This window comes from Salminus brasiliensis, chromosome 3 (genome assembly GCF_030463535.1).
Source record: "Salminus brasiliensis chromosome 3, fSalBra1.hap2, whole genome shotgun sequence".
Classification (NCBI taxonomy): Eukaryota; Metazoa; Chordata; class Actinopteri; order Characiformes; family Bryconidae; genus Salminus; species Salminus brasiliensis.
In genome coordinates this window covers 38,235,756-38,253,759 of record NC_132880.1, presented here as the reverse complement: position 1 = coordinate 38,253,759, position 18,004 = coordinate 38,235,756, and the positions used below count along the sequence as shown (strand labels likewise).

Genomic DNA, 18,004 nt, shown 5'->3' with positions numbered 1-18,004 from the left:
AGGGTTCTAGTTGGTAAGTATGGTCCAGGGACCCCCATGGGATTCTGCCAGTACTTTTTTCACCCTGATACAACAATGTTTAACATGAGCCAAATAAATCATGCTAAGAGATGTGCTTCCCAAAACTCAATAAATTGACTACAAACAACCCTATGAAAAATAACAACACCATCAGGTCGACCAACATGTAATCTATATTAGGGTTCTAGCAAATAAGACCATGAAGCTAGCTACACTACATCTGGTTATAAAGCTTGATTCTACCAGCAAAACAAAATAACTTTTCAAATGCAAGAATAAAGAGAACAATCTTCGTTAAAAATGAACATCAAGTCTGGATGCTGTTAGTAGTTCAGCAGAATGATAAAAGCCAGGAGCAGCACCTTACACAATATGATGGACTTTCAGCAGCTGGGTTGTATTAGTAGTACAGGTAGTACCCTGTCCTACAATATCAGAGATATCACAATAGCAATAATATACAGTATATGCCCAAATACTTGTAGACACCCCTTCTATTAAATCCATTCAGCTATTTTAAGTTGCGCCCATTGCTGACACAGATGTGCAAATGCATGCACCCAGCTTTTCTAGTCCCCAATAGTGAAGTATTGCCAAAAGAAAAGGACTCCATTAGCAGATAAACATGGCCCTATTGACACCATGCCTAATGCTAGGGGTGGACTAAAGGGGTATAACAACATTGAGCTGTGGAGCAGAGGTATAGTGGTGTTCTGTAGAATGATGGTGCTCCATCCAGTACTTTTGGTATGAGTTGGGAATGAGGTGGTGTGGTGATCATTCAACATCCTGACCTCACTAATGCTTTTGTCACTGAATGCAAGTCTAGAAAGCCTTCCCTGGACAGTAGAGACAGCTACTCCAACAAAAGCAGAATAAACTCTTTTTTTAATACCCCTGATTTCAAAAGAAACAATGAATGAGCCAGTGTCCCAATACTTTTGTCCATATAGTGTACAGTCATACAGTATTGCACACCTATATTCTTTACTTACAGCTAATGAGAACGTCTTAGTCTGACAAGGTCATTAGGTCCCTTTCCACTGTGCATTCGAATGATGGGATGCATCACACTGTTTTAATACTTATTCCTATAGGTGCTCTGCAGGGAGGGGTATAAGCCTCGGTCTGGGTTTTACTCAGTATGTAATCTAAAATAACAAATCACTGCTAAAGACAAAACACATTACTACTACTACTGTCTCAGTCACTGATAAAGCCTTCAGAGCTCCATAAAGTAGGATTACAAAGGCTACAGTGCAAGATGGAAATATCTCATCAGTCGTCAAGGAAAAACTGTTACAGGAGAGCAAGCAGGGTTTCATGTTCAGGCAATGCTGAATCAGCTTTTGATAATGATGATGATGATGTAACTAAAGACTGCAGCCTGTAAATGACGGCAGAGATGCTCAGAAACACATTATACTCTATATTTACATCCAGACTGATGTAACGGTGCTAAATAATTCAGCAAAACAATGACCCAAAGCACACTGCCAAGTCACCCAAGAGTTCAGTAGCAGAGAAAAGTGTGGACCAGCTAAGACATTCCTTTGGTTTAAAGCCAGTCATTCATTGATTTCACTTGCCAATAAGAGGCTAATGTCAGAAATCCCTCAGCACAACCCAGAATGTAAAACAGCTAAATCAAAGCTTTGGCAAAAAACTAAATAAATATAGGTGGCAAAAGAGCAAGTGTTTGGAAAAAGCCAGAGCGCCTCAGACCGGAGGCAATTCATTCATATGATGCAGTGCAACCAAATGCTAACGTTTACTCTCAATTGGATATCAATTGGATTTGTCCAGTATGTATTCTGTAATAAAAACTGAGGTACATGTAGTGCACTGATCAGCCAAAACATCAGCACAGAAGTGAGAAACAGGGGTGAATAAATTAGGCTGGCTGGCTTAAAGGTGATGTGTTAAAAGAAGGGAAAATAAGCAAAAGTAAGGATCTGAGACACTTTGACAAGGACCAAAATGTAAAAGCTAGATGACTGGGTCAGAATTATCAAAGCATCAGGCAGGTCTTGTAGGGTTTGCAGTATGCAGTGGTCAGTGGTCAGGACCTACCAAAAGTGCTCCAAGGTAACCGGCAAGAGGATCATGGGCACATAAAGCTTTCTGATGCTCATGGAGGCCCCACTTCCCAAATTACAGAACTCAAGATTTGTTTTGTGGAGTCCCAATAGGGGACTGATGCCCAATTCACACACACACACACACACACACACACATATACAGTGGGGAAAAAATTATTTAGTCAGTCACCAATTGTGCAGGTTCTCCCACTTAAAAAGATGAGAGAGGCTGTAATTGACATCATAGGTAGACCTCAACTATGAGAGATTGTAGGTGACATCCACATTAATGGGGGGAACAACAGTAGGAGCTCTGTCACCTTTCGAATATAATTCTATATAATTTATAATAAAACAGGATTTACATTTGCATGTCAAAATCTGAAATGTAGTATTATCTCCATGTGGATGCTGTAGTTTTAGGACCTATGTAGTTTTCTATATTTGGAGCAAGCAGGTTATTTGAGATAGAATTTACATGTGCGTGTTCAAAAGGCTCCATTTTCCATATTGGCTAGCTGTCTTCATAGGCGGACTGTTGGCAGCTAATGCTATATTCAATGCCTTAATCAGACCACAACTAAAGTGTTACTACACAATCAAAATAAAAGAACGAACATAAATAACTGTCTACAGCTGTCTGTTTATATAAGACTAGCCTCAACTACGACTGTACGTGCAGTAATCAGTACGCTGGGGGTTGTATTTGCCATACACGCCACAACAAAGTCAAAAAACAATAAATGCGTTTGTGCTGTAAAAAAAAAAAAGAATGGGCTTAACTCAGTTACAGATATGAATAATTTTGTTTTTATGTTGGTTATTTAACTGAGGGGGGCCGACAGGTAGCCAGTTTAATATTAGGAATGAAGTGCACATCCCTCCATCCCAATAGGTCCAATGCCCGTGGCCTGAACTACGATAGTATGCAGCTTTTTTGAACACCATCTGATTACTTATGGAAGTGACTCATAAGTACAAAACCACCAACTGTCCTGCAGTTACAACTTTCTGCAGTGTCGGATAAGGACATCAGAGTCTGACTGCGGACACTGCTTCTGGCCCACTGTCTCCATGCACTCATCAGCCAGACACATTATACACAGCAGGGTGAGAGAGGCCAGAGCTGATGATAATTAAACACAACAAGGAGCGGTGACTCAGATCCAGCACCCCGCCATTCTCCCACTACTAGTGCCCGTGGAGCCTGTCTTAATACTAACTGTGTCTTCATTCTTTGGACGTGATGCCAACCATAATGACAGGGTAATAAACCTTATAAATGCCACAGTTTTAAGAATACTGCTATAATGGTTAGACATAACAGCAAATAAACCCAGATGAGCTGCTCAAATGGCCATGTTTCTGCTGGTCAGAGTAAAGCCACATTTCTGATCCAGCTTTGTGTAAGTGGATAATGTGTTGTGGTTCATTTCCAGTGTTGTTAGTTGCAATTCAGCACACAGGAAAGCCTCAGCCATATTGCTTTTGCTTGCTTGCTGTCGAGATCAGCTATGCACGTGGCTACTGTGACCCTGCCCGAGTGGCAACTCAATCAAAGCTGTGAATCATTATCATAATAGCCATTATCATGCTCCTCCAAACTACCAAAATTTAAATTTAACCAAATTATGGTAAAAGCCCACGTTATCTGATACTATGCACCAACAGGCAAGCACAGTCCATTCACTGCATGGAGACCAAGTGTAAGTTGCTTGTAATGGACATAAACGACCTTAAATCCACAACAAATGCAATTCCCAATGCAAGCTCACATTTTCCCATGCTGACTCTCTCTCCAGCCCATGTCATCGTTACTCTTCTTCAGCATCCCCCACGCTGAACCTTGGCCTTTATCTGAACCCCTCCCGTCTCTCATGTTGTGTCCTCTCATAATTATTTTCTCCTGTTTGGTTCACTCCTTCGCCCGTTCACACACACTCACACAACCCCTCTTTCTTCTCCCAAACTCAAATTAAAATTCAAATGCTCTCCCTCTCTGTATTTCATTATTTGTTTTGGGCCTTTTTGCCCTTTACTTCCCAGTGTCTTTCCCTCTCCTTCATAGCCATGGAAACTAGGCGACTAGAGAAGTGTGCAGGTCCCCATGGCAACACGGGAACGGAGGGAGCCCGAGTCGCCCTTTGAGTCGACTCTCATTGTGCCCGGATGTAGGCAAGCCCTTGGATACCTTGCTAGCTTGCCGACAGTCTTGTCTGGGATGCTAATGAGCATGAATGAGCACATTTGCAGCCTATTCTGCCTGGTCATCAATTTCCCACTTTCTCAACACATTGGATTAATCACACTCCTGGCAGCATCAATGCTTTTCCTATAGTAGAGAAATGAACATAAATAAACTCAATATGCACGAGCATCAGCACTGAAGCACTGAAGCACTGAAGCAATAAGCACTGCAGGCCTCGCTGGATTTGCTCTTCACAGCTGGGATATTTTCCTCATGATGAAATCAAGTCAAAATCCAGTAGACAGTCCAAACAGTGTCCTAATACCGATGCTACCCAGCGTGAGCAGATCTGCTCTGCTCTACACAGTGAACACACGCAGGAGCAACTGTGGAATACAGACTGAACAGCAGTGAATCTGGGGAAATCTGTTTTTACTTGAAAGCTGTGACTAATGCTTGGCCCCTTTTCTCACACTGCACTCAAACTACATCTCCGGGCTCAAGGGTACAATAACTCCTCTGCCTTCTCACATTTCTTCACTGGATGGACATTACAGTCCAATTCTCAATTCTCAGTCTCATTTCGGAGCGAAACACTGCTTATGAACAATATGTAAACGAAACTTATGAACAATATGTAATTACAGCAAGGTAGCACGTTTTCTTTTCCGATATCACCAACATTTTGAGGAACAGCCAGTACGCAAAATCGGGTCAATTTTGAACTAACTAAAAATACAGGTGCCACAAATTGTCTGTTAAATATAATAATAATAATAATAATAGCTTTATGTAAATATATCTTTTAATTCATGAAATGCTTCACAACATAAGATGGAAAAAATAACAAATGTAATTTGTACAAATGTAATTAACGCTACCACCCATGGCGGACCGGCGGCTCTCCCTCCTGCCGCTGCTGCCTGTTTGGTGGCCGTGTTGAAACTTAGATGGACTCGTGGCTGTCTGCCACTATTAATATCACCACTATTAACTTTCTGTTGTATCTGGTTTAGTAATTTTTATCATTAATGTTTAAATAGTTCTGACCAGAGGAGGATGGGTCCCCCTTGTGAGTCTTGGTTCCTTCCAAGGTTTCTTCCTGAGGGAGTTTTTCCTTGCCACTGTCGCCGTTGGCTTGCTCACGGGGGGTCTTTGATCCTTCATGTTACTTTTTTCTTCTTTGTCTCTGTCTTTTATTAATGACTAATTATGTAAAGCTGCTTTGTGACGACAACAGTTGTAAAAAGCTATTCAAATAAATCTGACTTGACTTGACTTGTTGCAGTCTAATGCACTGGCACTATGGTATGGGGGGGGTCACGTGTTTGAATCCCGAGCCTTTGGTAGCTGGAGTTCGAGAGAACACAACTGGCCTCATTCTCCAGGTGGATAGATGGCGCTCTCCTCCTTCATCACTCTTAAAAGCGATGTTGGCCAGCACAGGTGTTTGTGAACTGGTGTCGGAAGCATTGTTAAGTTCTATGGGAAGCTATGAACAGGTGGGTTAACCCCTTAAACCCCTTTCCGGAAGGCCGAAAGTGTTATTACAAGCTTCTGTTACCAGAGAATAGAGAATCAGAGCTCCACCAGTTCTATAAAATGCCTGATGAATTTCTATTGTGTTCCAGAGCTTTGGTGCGTAGTGGCCAAACGCCATTTTGTACTTCAGTGCCATAGAAGAACCACTTTTGGTTTTATAAAGGTATAAAATATTTATATTTATAAAGGTCGATATTTGTCATAGAGATATGTGTGTGTGTGAACCCTTTAAAGGGTTATAAAGACTTTACTTGATGTAAAGGCTCTTCGCCTCACACACCTCTATTACAATTGTGGTAATACATGGCTGTTTATGGAGCCAAAGTGGTGTTTTCTATGGCATTTCTCATATAATTATTTGCAGCACCTTTATTTACCTATATCAAGAGTGAAGCTTGAAAGCTTGAAAAAAGGCTATTTAAGATTGAAGCACTTGAAGTAATTAAACTATCAGGCTCAGACTTCTCAAACCATCTGCTCCCCCACAGGAAGAATTACACAGCTAACAACATGACTGTTTCAAGCTAGACGTCTTACAGGATTCGATCAGATTCATTCTTTTTTCACCTCCAATTTGTAATGCAGGCTTTTCTGTGGATATCAAGCTTAGAAGTATCTTTTTTGTCTCTATTTTAGTCTATTCAAACTAGCCAAGGTTATTCCTGAGTAAATAGCGAAGCACTTTTAAAAGTCGTTCTGGATAAGAGCGTCTGCTAAATGCTGTAAATGTAAATATCAGCCCAATACTGATACCCTTCATATGCTATCTTCATATGAAGCAGACTAGAAATTAGCATCAGAAAGCAGTTCAGCTCCCCTCTCTTTCTTCTCAGGCCTCTCATCTTCAGAAGCTCTTCCCCCAGAGCCCAATCATCTCAGTTTTCAGATCATAGTTTATGTCATTATATCACATTTCAGCTAATGGATAAACAAGAACAGTACTATTCCCTATTATCAAATCATAATTTGTAGTAAACGTAGTTTGCTCCTGGCCTTGTTCTAGGACATGCCGAATCAAAGGCCTTTGTCCTTCTCTCTGTTTAGCCCCTAAACACATGATCTGAATAACTGGATGAGTGCTGAGGTCTTCTTTGTGTAACCTCTCTAATTCCAGTCCTATGATGTCTCCTCAACCCACTCTTGAATTAACCTCTAAACCCAGCGCTCTCGAAATCTTTCCCATGTGTCCCAAACAGACAGATCCCCAGCCAGCTCCTACCTGCCACTCGCACCACAGCTCTCTCAGCAGGGTCCAGCACAGAGTCCTGGCTCTTTCGCTTGCGTCTCTCGTGTCTGGACAGGTTCCAGGGTAGGGTGTCCCCTTTAGGCCCAGTGGCGGCGTGAGGGCACGGAGACAGGGAGCCCCCTGATCGCTCGCTACGGAAGGAACGCTCGCTCATACACGAGCGCTCGCTCAGGCTCTCCTCATCAGAGGAAGACATGTCACCGGGGAGCCTGAAAGAGACCATGAGAACAGAGTTGGTGGAGAACCAGCAGGAGGGAGGTGGTAGAAATAAGGTCAGGGTAAAAAAAGACACTTTGGCTCTGTATAATTCATCATCTGTGGAGTAATCCTGCAGATTTAAATTATACATGGACACTAGTAACTCATGTCAAGTCATCCTTGATTACTAAACTCACTCTAATAGAGCCTGTGGGTAACACAAACAGGCTGTCAGCTCTGTCAAGAGGCAACATACACTTATGCACTCATGCACTCTATGGCTTTTGCCACCACAGACAAATGGGTGTGATTAGAAAGGCTCCGAATGTGATGTGACCACTGCAACAAAGCCTGTACAAAAACCCACCAAAAGGAGCACAGCACAGGATAATGCACATCATACGGCTAAAACAAGTAGGTGGCGCCAGCGAATGACCCAAGAAAAATGTGGTCATTCTCTTTTATCGTGGGTCAATCGTCAGAGAAGCTTTATTGAATTATTTGGTATGCAGCACACATTACCGCAAATGATATCATGCCGTCTGCCACAGAATTTGGCCTGGGTTGTTTTTGCAACTCAGTTCATGAGAAGAGTGCTATAGAAGAGTCCATTTAACATTCAATGAAATCTGCTTATATTCTGCAGCCACTATACTAATTCACAATTCAGGTCATTAACATGTTGTATGATTTTGTTTGCAGGCATCCTACATGTAGAAAGTTTCATCTCACATGTTAAAACTGAATATGAATCTTTAAACTTTAAACTCTCTGGCATGTTCAAATGTATATCTGTTTCCGGATTAACACTATATACAAACACACACACTACATAGAGCACAAAAGTATTAGGACACCTGCTCATTCATTGTTTCTTCCAGAAATCAAGGTTATTAAATACAAACCAGTTTATCCTGCTGTCTCTGCTGTCCAGGGAGGGACAGCAGGGATATACAACAACATATAACCTTAATGTTATGTATATTTTATGTTAAATGTAACTAATTTAATTTATTAGTGCTTTTCAGTTTTGCTTTCCACATTAAGTTGCTTTGTACATTAAGTGACATGATGAAGGAACATTAACAATTTGTTGTTTTTCCATCAAGCATAAAACAACCACCCCATCACACAAATTGGATTAATAATATTTACCAAAAAAAGCATGTAATTACTTTTAAAAACTGATGAGAAAAAAAGCCTGGGCTTGGCAGCAGAGGGTCAGAGGCTGGTTTAGTCTGAAATATTCCACCCAATAATTTACCCCTCTGTCAAAAGGGGCTAATCATCTTGTATGGAGTGACATACACTGGTAATGCTCAGTTTGCAGTGAAATTTACAGAGAAGATGATGCAAAAGGAGATCAAGCAATCACCAGTGACTCATGGAATGATGATGATGGAGAGAAAAAGGAAAGGGGTCGAAGAGCCTCGTCACAATACTATTCATTTAAGCTCGGGTCCAGATCAATAATGGGCATTCTTGCTGGCTGGCTCATAGAAGTGAGCCGCCTTCCTCTGTGATCAGCTGGAAGGAATAGGGCCCGTGGGAGCCCCACTAGTTACCTGTCCATCTCCAGTGTCCACATGAGCTGAAAGATCAATACCTCTGATGGTAGCAGATGGAGATGAAGCCTTTCAGGACATCCGATGATGTGTTTAATAATATGTGACAACAGGTCACAGCTTGTTACCTGCAGCTCTTCTAAGATAACTTTCATAAGTCAACTTAACTTTCTGTCCTAGAGTGACTTCTTCTTCAGTGACTATTGACCACCATGCAGGAAAGTTATATTATTGGATCAATGAGCAGTTGGCTATCTATGTCCTGTAGCATGAGGAAGTATTTCCTGTATATGTCCAATTACGTGATCCCTGTTTACTTGGAGCAAGACAGTTCAGGGAAAGCTCTGAGGCTGTTTCTGGAACCCTGTGCCGCCCTGCTGTTTGCTGCCTGTGTTTTACTTCTGTGGCAGCCAGCATTTATAAATAGGCACCGTTCAAAGCCACACGTCTCATTACGCTGCTGTGCCACAATGAGTTAGAGAAAAAAATACAGCTTTTTTGGAAATACGGGTCAAAAAAATTCATGATCCAATCATTTAAGTCTCGCCACGTACCCCGACAGCTCATGGCAGTTGCAGACACACAGTGTGCTGACAGAGGGCCGTTCTGTTGATTTAAAGTCTCAATGCAATTGGCTCAGCATTTCCACAAAGCAGTGGGCTTCCCACAGGCACTGCCAAAGCATAGTGCAAAACAACATACCACTAGCCCATAGCTCCACTAGCCCACTGGCAAAGAATATGACGAGGATATAGAACTGAGGTTGATGACATTCACAGTCACAGTCTCAGAATGACACTCGCACAGCCTGCAAGTAAACGCACTAACGGGCGTTCATCTCTCGAAAGGGCCATATGGAGAGAGGCCTCAGCTAACACAAGCACTCTGACCAAACAACACATTCCTTCAATGCTAGTACACTCTGGAAACGAGTGGGGAGGGGACCCCCATGAATACACTGAGTAATGGACTTGCATCAATCAAAGCAGTGCTGCCATTTAAGGATTAGAGCTGGCTAAATGAATAGCATTTAATCTGAGTATAATGGAGATCCCAATCTGATTTACTACACTCACAATATAATTTACTTCACAAGCTGGTTCGATAGTGCTGGATATCCTACGCTGATGCATACTAAACACTAAGGTACACTAGGGAGTACAGTTTCACAATACACAATACATATACATGTGATATTTAGTTTTGCTCTGGTTTGATAAGATGTGACCAGTGGTGCCGCATTTAAAAACACTATGGAAAACTAAGACCGGGGGGTGCAGATTTGTTCTGGTAAGTGGGGGAGGACCAACATCCTTAGGCCATAGCCAATATAGAGCAATTTATATGTAAATCTAGGTGAACAAAAATGACCATATTCCCATGAAACCCAGAGCTTTATATGGTCGACCGTAAAACACACCAAAATATTATCATCATTAGTCATTTTCTATGACTATCCCCCATAGAAATTACTTGACGTCATTTAATTCCTTTGTCTATCACATTTTAGTCCAATACTTTAGCATGATATCTCCCTACTGAAGAATATGCTGATAATAAACCACACTACAGCCCCCAAATCTAGCCTAAGATCTAAAAAAAAGTCAGAGGAGCATGTCCCTGAACTTACACTTATACTGATTTTCATCCAATATTTTACACACTGCTCTACAATAAATCATAACTATACAATAATTCAGGACTAATCCCAAATGAAACCTGTATTAGGTTCATTTAGATGATGATGATGGCCATGTTGTAACAGTGTAAAAACATTCACCAACCAAAACTACTCTAGTACAATCGAAACACCAGTAATACCAGTAATGCACATTGAACAAATTTGCATATTCAGTCCCGCACAGTAGTGGGATTTCAGTCTGGCCAGGTGTAAACGGGATCACTATTTTTTTGCTACTAGGCCAACAACCCCCACCGTCCCCCCATGGACACATGCATTTGCTGATAAGCTTAAGCATACAAAACCACGCACAAGCAGTAATATTACAAGAAATATGTCAGCATTACATACATATTGAATACAATATCACAGTGTTGCACAGTTCTCTCGGTCTTGTGCTTGCCCCACCAAAGTTACACATATAGCAGTATGTATTTTGCAACAGCAGCATTCTGGTCCTGGAGTGGCAATGAGATATTCTCCGTATTGCAGTTAATGGAGCATCACACTTATTTTGAAGCTGTTATGATATTGATATGGTACGTATGACATGATACAGATGACATGTGGGTATAGGTGATGGGCAAGACATGACGTAGCAAGTGGACATCAGGCAAAAACACTCCTCCACCCCCACAGCTGTCAGACAGACTGGATTTCAGCATGCAATGATGTCTCATTCGGACTGAAATGACCGAAAAGTCAGCCACAGGCTGCAGTTGTTATGCAAGGTGTGCTACATATATATACACAGAGCAGGATGGGGTTCCTCTCCCAACCACCTGAAACTCAGCAGCTGGCCTCCCTCCCTGCACTGCCCAATTCTTCTGCTGAAGCTTCTGTATAATTTGTCTTTGAGATTCCAGGGCGTGGAATGACCCGGGTTATCAGATATGGAGCTGCAGATGGAGCTGCAGATGGAGCTGCAGATGGAGTGTGGTTCCCCTGTTACTACCAGCTCTGCCTTTCCAGTCCAGGCAGCAGTCGTCTCCATCGGAAAGCCCGTGGACAGATCTTTGCAGGTCTCACTTGACCTGCTGTTGCAGTGGCCCCGGTAGCTGAGCGTGGAGCTGAGAGCAGCTCGTCTGGCTGTGTGCTAGAAGCGTGAGAGAGGAGTGTGTGAGCACGCACTGAGGCAGCCTTTGTCCAAACAGCCCGACCAACGTGTTCCTCATGACGGCCAAGATGCTGTCTGGAGCTCGCAGAGAAAAGGCTCGGCTCCCGCTGAATGTAATACGGGTGTATAACCCCCGCCCCCCCCGCTCATCAGAGAGGTGGTCGCGGAGCTTAATTTCCGGCCGCCGCTATAACCGAATAGCATCGGTCCAAATTACTGCCATAATGGCACTGACTCGCACGAGAAAACCGGACAGAAGGAGAGAGGGGAGAGAAGGCAGCGGCGGGCAGCTGCAGGCATGCGGAGGATCTGCGGGTCTGACCCACGTTTGGAGCTTCTTACCGGATACGGAGGAGAGGGACAGCGGGGACAGCGGGTCCGGCGGCGATCAGCTACGGCCTGGAAGGGCTACCGAGCCGGCAGAGAGAAGAGCAGGGTACCGTGGGCCTGCTAACGGCTGGCTATGGCTACTCCCCTCCTTTCATAGCCCTCCTTTTTTTCCCCTCTCTCTCTCTCTCTCTCTCTCCTCTCTTACTCACACACACACACACACACACACACACACACACTGACTCTGAAGCCCCCTCCTCTTCCTCACGTTCGTTTTCTCTCTCCTGCTCCTCCTCCTCCTTCTCCCACTCTCCATTCACACACACATATGCAGACACAGACACCTTAACGAGCTGAGGAAGCGAGCTGGTGACAGAAGAGGAATCACAGGACACAGTGAGTCTGGAGGCTGGTGTGTTCACATCCCCGTGTCCGGTCCAACACTGACAGGGCTTAGAGCCAAAAGGCGTGATTGTACTGCTCCCACTCGGTTTAGGTGGAGCCAAACGCTGAGCCAGGCCTCTGGGTTTAGGTCATGATTTACTTTCTGCTGGGGTTCATGATCTGGCCTACATCCCATACATTAACTTAATCATTTCTGCCCTTTTTTCACTCTGACATCCCTTCCCCACCCTAATCTCAAACCTCCCGCAACTACATCCCCCAAAAATCCATGATAAACACACACACACACACACACACACACACACACACACACAGAGAGAAACAAAAAAGCTGGCAGTCTGGTCCAGATATTTGCCTTCTCATTCATCTTCTTAACTGCTTCTTGGGTTGCAATGGGTCCAGGGATACCCGGAATACCCCCTGGGCAGGGTGTCACACACACCCATTCACTCAAACACTCATACCTAGGGGCTTATTTAACATAGCCAGTTACCAATAGCCACCTACCATGTGTTTTCAGGAGGTGAGAGAAATCCAGGGCACACAAAGGATTCGCACACATGGACACGAGGACTAGAATACACCAGCCTAGAGCTGTGCAGCGCTCACAACATGTAGCACCATCGTAGGGACCTTTATTAGGGACTTCTAAACTTTTATACACAATTTTACAGCTACAGCAAACGTACAGTAGGACTGCCTAAAAAGTCTGACCTAATTTTTCGAGGTTGCAGGCTTGTTTGGGGTATTTTGTTGAGGTGGTCCGTCTTATGATGGCAGATCAGTGTCCTAGGTCTTATTTTTCTCTTGTAAAAAAAAAATAAAATTATGACGAAGAAGAAACATACTAGTAATACCAATAATTGTCTAAAATATCTGATAAAAATAGATTTTTTTCTGCATTTCACAGAAACACCTGAAACTAATCTAATTATCCAATCATATGGCAGCAGTGCAGTGCATACAATCATGCATATACAGTCTAGCAGCTAGAGACCAACAGAAAGTCCCCAAAAATGGGACCTCAGTGATTGTGAGAATAGTGGGATTGTTGATTGCCAGACAGTCTGGTTAGAGCATTGATCTCCTGGTATTTTCAGCACAACAGTCCCTAAAGATTATATAGAATGATGTAAGAAAATATCCAGTGAGTGTCAGCTATGCAGACGGAAAGGCCCTGTTGCTGAGAGATCAGTGGAGAATGGGCAGACTAGTTCCGACTCTCAAACATGCTTTGGTAAACTTACATAACCACTGTGTACAATTGTGGTGAGTAGAAGAGCATCACAGAACACATCAAACCCGAGGCAAATGGACTACAGTGACAGAAGACCATGTCAGCTTCCATACCTGTCTGCCAAGAACAGAAAGCTGAGGCTGCAGTGGGCACAGGCTCACCAAAACTCAACAGTTGAAGACATAGCAGGATCTGACGGACAGTGATGATGTAGGGAATCATTTCCTGGAACACTTTGGGCTTTTTAGTACAGCCTATTAGAGCATTGTTGCTGACCATGCAGCCCTTCATAACCACACATTCCAAGAACCACCTTCTAATGGCTACTTCCTGCATGATCATGCACCATGTCACAAAACAAAAGTGGTCTTAAACAATCTTCCCACATCTACCTCTTCTGACACAGCTCAGTTGCTCTTTTAAAAGCTCATAGCTGTCTTTTTGAGATGGGCCAACCCTTTTTGAAGGGCAATGTCAGGGTTTCCTCTTTAAAATCTGGCTTGAGTTAATAATACTATACAATATATTGTACGAGCTGACACCAAGATAATGATAACAGAAAGATAAGTGGAGTTATGAAATAACGTAATCTTGGAGGAAGATGCCTGAAAACCTTCCTCGCTAATCTAACGTCCTATAAATTCCAGCCCTACCTTCACGTGTCTACATGTCTGCACAACCCTCCGCCCCCTCGCCACCTCTCCTTTAACCCCGTCATCTGTAATACCCAGCTCCACATATCAGAGGGGGGGGGGGTCTGGCTATCTATCACAAAGGAGAAGCCACCTGAACTCCAGCCCTTCTGCAGTTATGTTGTTAGACATACACCATCACCAATGAACTGTGACTGTCGGTGAAAGTCAAGGATGAACTGAACACAGTGTTCTGGTCTAATCAGACAGTGCAGGACAACATATCCGCTTAAGTGTTGGTTTTTTTTTTCTTCAAGATGTATTAAAAAAAAAAAGAGCTCAGATAAGAACCGGTCGCTCTGTATCTCAGGCCTTGAACAGCACTCATGTGGCCCAGATAGAGAAGCTGCACCATATAAGACCAGGCAAACACACATACACAGGGCTTCCTCTCAACAGTACTGGGCTCTGGGGATGGTCCACAATCCATGATCCATCTGTCCCACTGTTCCTAGTTTTATCCATGACCTGAATAAAATGCAGTTACATTAGGCCCAATCATATAAATGCATATAATTGTGCCTCTATGCGGTAGCAGTGTAAGAATATATAAGAAATATATAAGAAACCACAGCCAGTGATACAAAGAATAGGTACATTTTCCCTTATGAGCAGCCTAGACATTGCAGGCAATTGGTGGTTTCTTAGCACCACCTAGTGAACGCAAAAGCACTGAACAGTCTCAGCATGCAGGACATCTGTTAATCAAATTGGAGGGTCAAGGACTGATGCAGTTGTGTTTGGCTTTCATTAGGTTAACTGTCCCTTGAGAGTGTTCACCAGTTCCCACAGTGTGATGGTTTCCTACTTGAGGTTAATTAACAGGACTTAATATACCCCACACTTCAAGCCAGAATGTTCCAGTCCAAAAAGACAGAAAGCACAAAAAACAAACAGGGATGAGGTGTGTATGCATCATGTGCTTTTTATAACATTCACCTGTGAACATAAACACCCCCCCCCCCAAAAAAAAAAGATGCAAGAAAATAGTTAATAAAATGGAGAGTGTTAGAGATCAATAGTATTTATTTAACTTTTAAATCAAAGATACACAATAATAACTATTATAAGCGAAAGAGAATAACCACACTGACTATGTAACTGTGTCTGGCAGAGAACTGAGTGAGGGCTGTGCTCCCTTTTCAGGGTTCATGCCTGAGGTTCTTTATTGCCAATGTGATGTGGGGGAGGCGTGTAGGACTTCTCTTTGATCAACTTGTCCCTCTGCTTCTGAATCGCTGCCAATCGCATGAACTGGGGAGAAAACATTGTAACGTTAGGAACTGTGGCACAATCTACTGAAGGTTGGCAAGACAACGTTCAGTCATAGACTGAATTCTCCCAACGTTTCATTACCGTCTTTTGACGATGCATGCATTCAAAGAAATCTTCATACTCCAGACTGCATTCCTTTTTAGCTCGAATTTGTCCAATGCCATCTGCGCACTCTATCCACTCCTTCTCAAAGGCATGGCAGCGTGCGGGTTGACCAAAGGGCTGCGGTCCGCTCTGGATCAGTAGCCAACGGTCCAAGCTAACGCCAAACCTTGAGTGGGGGTCAATGAATGGCATCGTTCTGTAAACCATACACACACACACACACAATTAGCATGAAGCAACCTAGCATCAATATTACTAATTTGGTCTATAAACAAGGGTTTCAGTATCACATTGTGGGCAGGGGTGGCTGTCGATAACAAGGTTGTGGGTTTGATTCCCGGGCTTGGCAAGCTGCCACTGTTGGGCCCTTGAGCAAGGCCCTTTACCCTCTCTGCTCCCCGGGCGCTGGAGTTGGCTGCCCACCGCTCTGGGTGTGTGTGTACTCACAGGCCCTAGTTCACTAGTGTGTGTGTTCACTACCACAGATGCGTTAAATGCGGAGGACACATTTCGCTGTGTATAGTAAAGGTAAAGGTGCACGTATGTCACTGTGCAGTGACAAATACGTGCACCTTTACCATATGATATATATCAATACACACACACACACACCCTTTGCACCTTAGAAAAGCTTTGCCAATATAATAGGGCTGTCTAGAGCAGGAGAGGCACATAAACCCAGGAATACCACACCCAACGTCAAGCAAGCGTCAGCTAGAGGGGTATAAAGCCCCTCAGCATTGGACTGTAGAGCCGTGGCACCTTTGGCACGAGTTGGAGTGGTGGTGTGATCCACAGCCAGCTAACTCATCCAACCTCAGGCACAGTGCTCTTGGGGCTGGACCTAATCAAACCCTCACAGTTTAAACAGCCAGTGTTGCCACAGCAGGAGATGCTGTTCCTATCGATGCACTTGATTTCAGAAGAAACATTTGACAGACAAATGTCTGCGAACTGCTGGACAGACAGTATGTTACTTGCACTTAGACATTACTTGGGAATCCAGATGTGCCCTGTAGAAAAACACATGTGGCAACAAGACTTCAAGACTTCCTATCAAGTAGGGGTACAGTGATCCGCTGCAGGACATGTTTAACAGTTATTGTACTAATTAAAGTAAAAGTTTAAACACACACATAAAAGACAGGCTTACAGCTTATTTCATCTGCTCTGTATGAATTAGCTAGCTAGCTTTCTGTCTGCAGCTGACTGTACGTGCAAGCGAACAGCGCTAAAGCTAAGGGGCAGCATTTAGCCAGCTAGCTAGCTTTCTATACATATAGCTAGCACGGTTAATCTTGACCAGTGTGGCTAGATATGTTTACAGGGTCTTAATATAACCATTTAACTCGAGTAAGAAGCATAATGGTGCATATACAGTGCATATATACCCCAAACAAGCCCGCCCCCCCCCCCAATCGCTCTCTCTTACTCAGCTCGATAACATTAGCCACGCAGCTAGCTACTTAGCTAAAGCTAATTCGTGTCCGATTGAGGTCTTATCGTAAGAAAACAGGTTCGCCACTACACACAGAGCCTATAAGAAGGCGTTATCGCTACTGTACGAGTAGCAGACAGAAGTGGGCTGTTAGTTAAAGCTGGAACTCTCACCAGGCCGGTCGGTCTCTCTTTAACCTTCCCAAAGCCCACTGACGGCTTACCGTACGCCGCCTTCCTGCAGGCTAATATTTGCGACATTGCTGCAAAGCTGAGCTTGACGTCACTGGCTGTGTTCCAATTGTCTACATGTTCAAGGAGGTGGTGGTGGACCTCAGGAGGAGGAGGACCACAACCAGATCCATCACCATAATGAGTCAGCACCTATAGACGAATACCTCCATATCAACTTTTACTAAAACCAGTCCTACTAACATGCCATCTAACCCGGCACACCAGCCGGCACATCTTACAGCAGCTGGCACACTATCTGGCACAAACCAAGGCAGCCGGCACCCCATCCGGCACATCTTAAAGCTGCCGGCACATCCAAAAAAAGCTGCTTGAACGCCTGACTGCTGACACATCTGGCACATCCTAAAGCAGCCGGCACAAAAACGGCACCACTTTAAGGTGCCGAAACACCATTTGGCACATCTTACAGCATCTGGCACATCTTTGGCACATCATTAAACTGCCAACACACATGCCAGCACATTTTAAAACTGCAGGCACACAACCGGGCACATCTTAAAGGTCCTGGCACACCATTCAGCACATCTTACAGCAGCTGCCACACTATCTGGCACATCCTTAAGCAGCCGGCACACATCTGCCAGTACATCACCCGGCACATCTTATAACTGCCAACACACCACCCGGTA

At 43.7% G+C, this 18,004-nt stretch overlaps 2 protein-coding genes across 2 annotated transcripts in view; both read right to left on the bottom strand.

Moving 5' to 3' along the window:
• macf1a (microtubule actin crosslinking factor 1a) overlaps positions 1-12,176 on the bottom strand; it is a 202,873-nt gene extending 190,697 nt beyond the window's left edge. Inside the window, exons 1-2 of the mRNA XM_072676059.1 lie at positions 11,982-12,176; positions 7,052-7,287 (exon numbers count right to left, since the gene is read on the bottom strand). Coding sequence (XP_072532160.1) covers positions 7,052-7,274 — 223 coding nt within the window. The 5' untranslated portion in view covers positions 7,275-7,287; positions 11,982-12,176. The remainder of the gene's footprint in view (positions 1-7,051; positions 7,288-11,981) is intronic.
• A 3,135-nt stretch (positions 12,177-15,311) lies between these two features.
• Positions 15,312-17,371, bottom strand: ndufs5 (NADH:ubiquinone oxidoreductase subunit S5). The gene is made up of 3 exons (XM_072674834.1): positions 17,295-17,371; positions 15,660-15,879; positions 15,312-15,557 (listed from the first exon to the last, which is right to left on the bottom strand). Exons 2-3 carry the CDS (start codon positions 15,873-15,875, stop codon positions 15,453-15,455), a joined length of 321 nt encoding a protein of 106 aa, XP_072530935.1. The 5' UTR covers positions 15,876-15,879; positions 17,295-17,371; the 3' UTR covers positions 15,312-15,452.
• Positions 17,372-18,004: the final 633 nt, after the last annotated feature.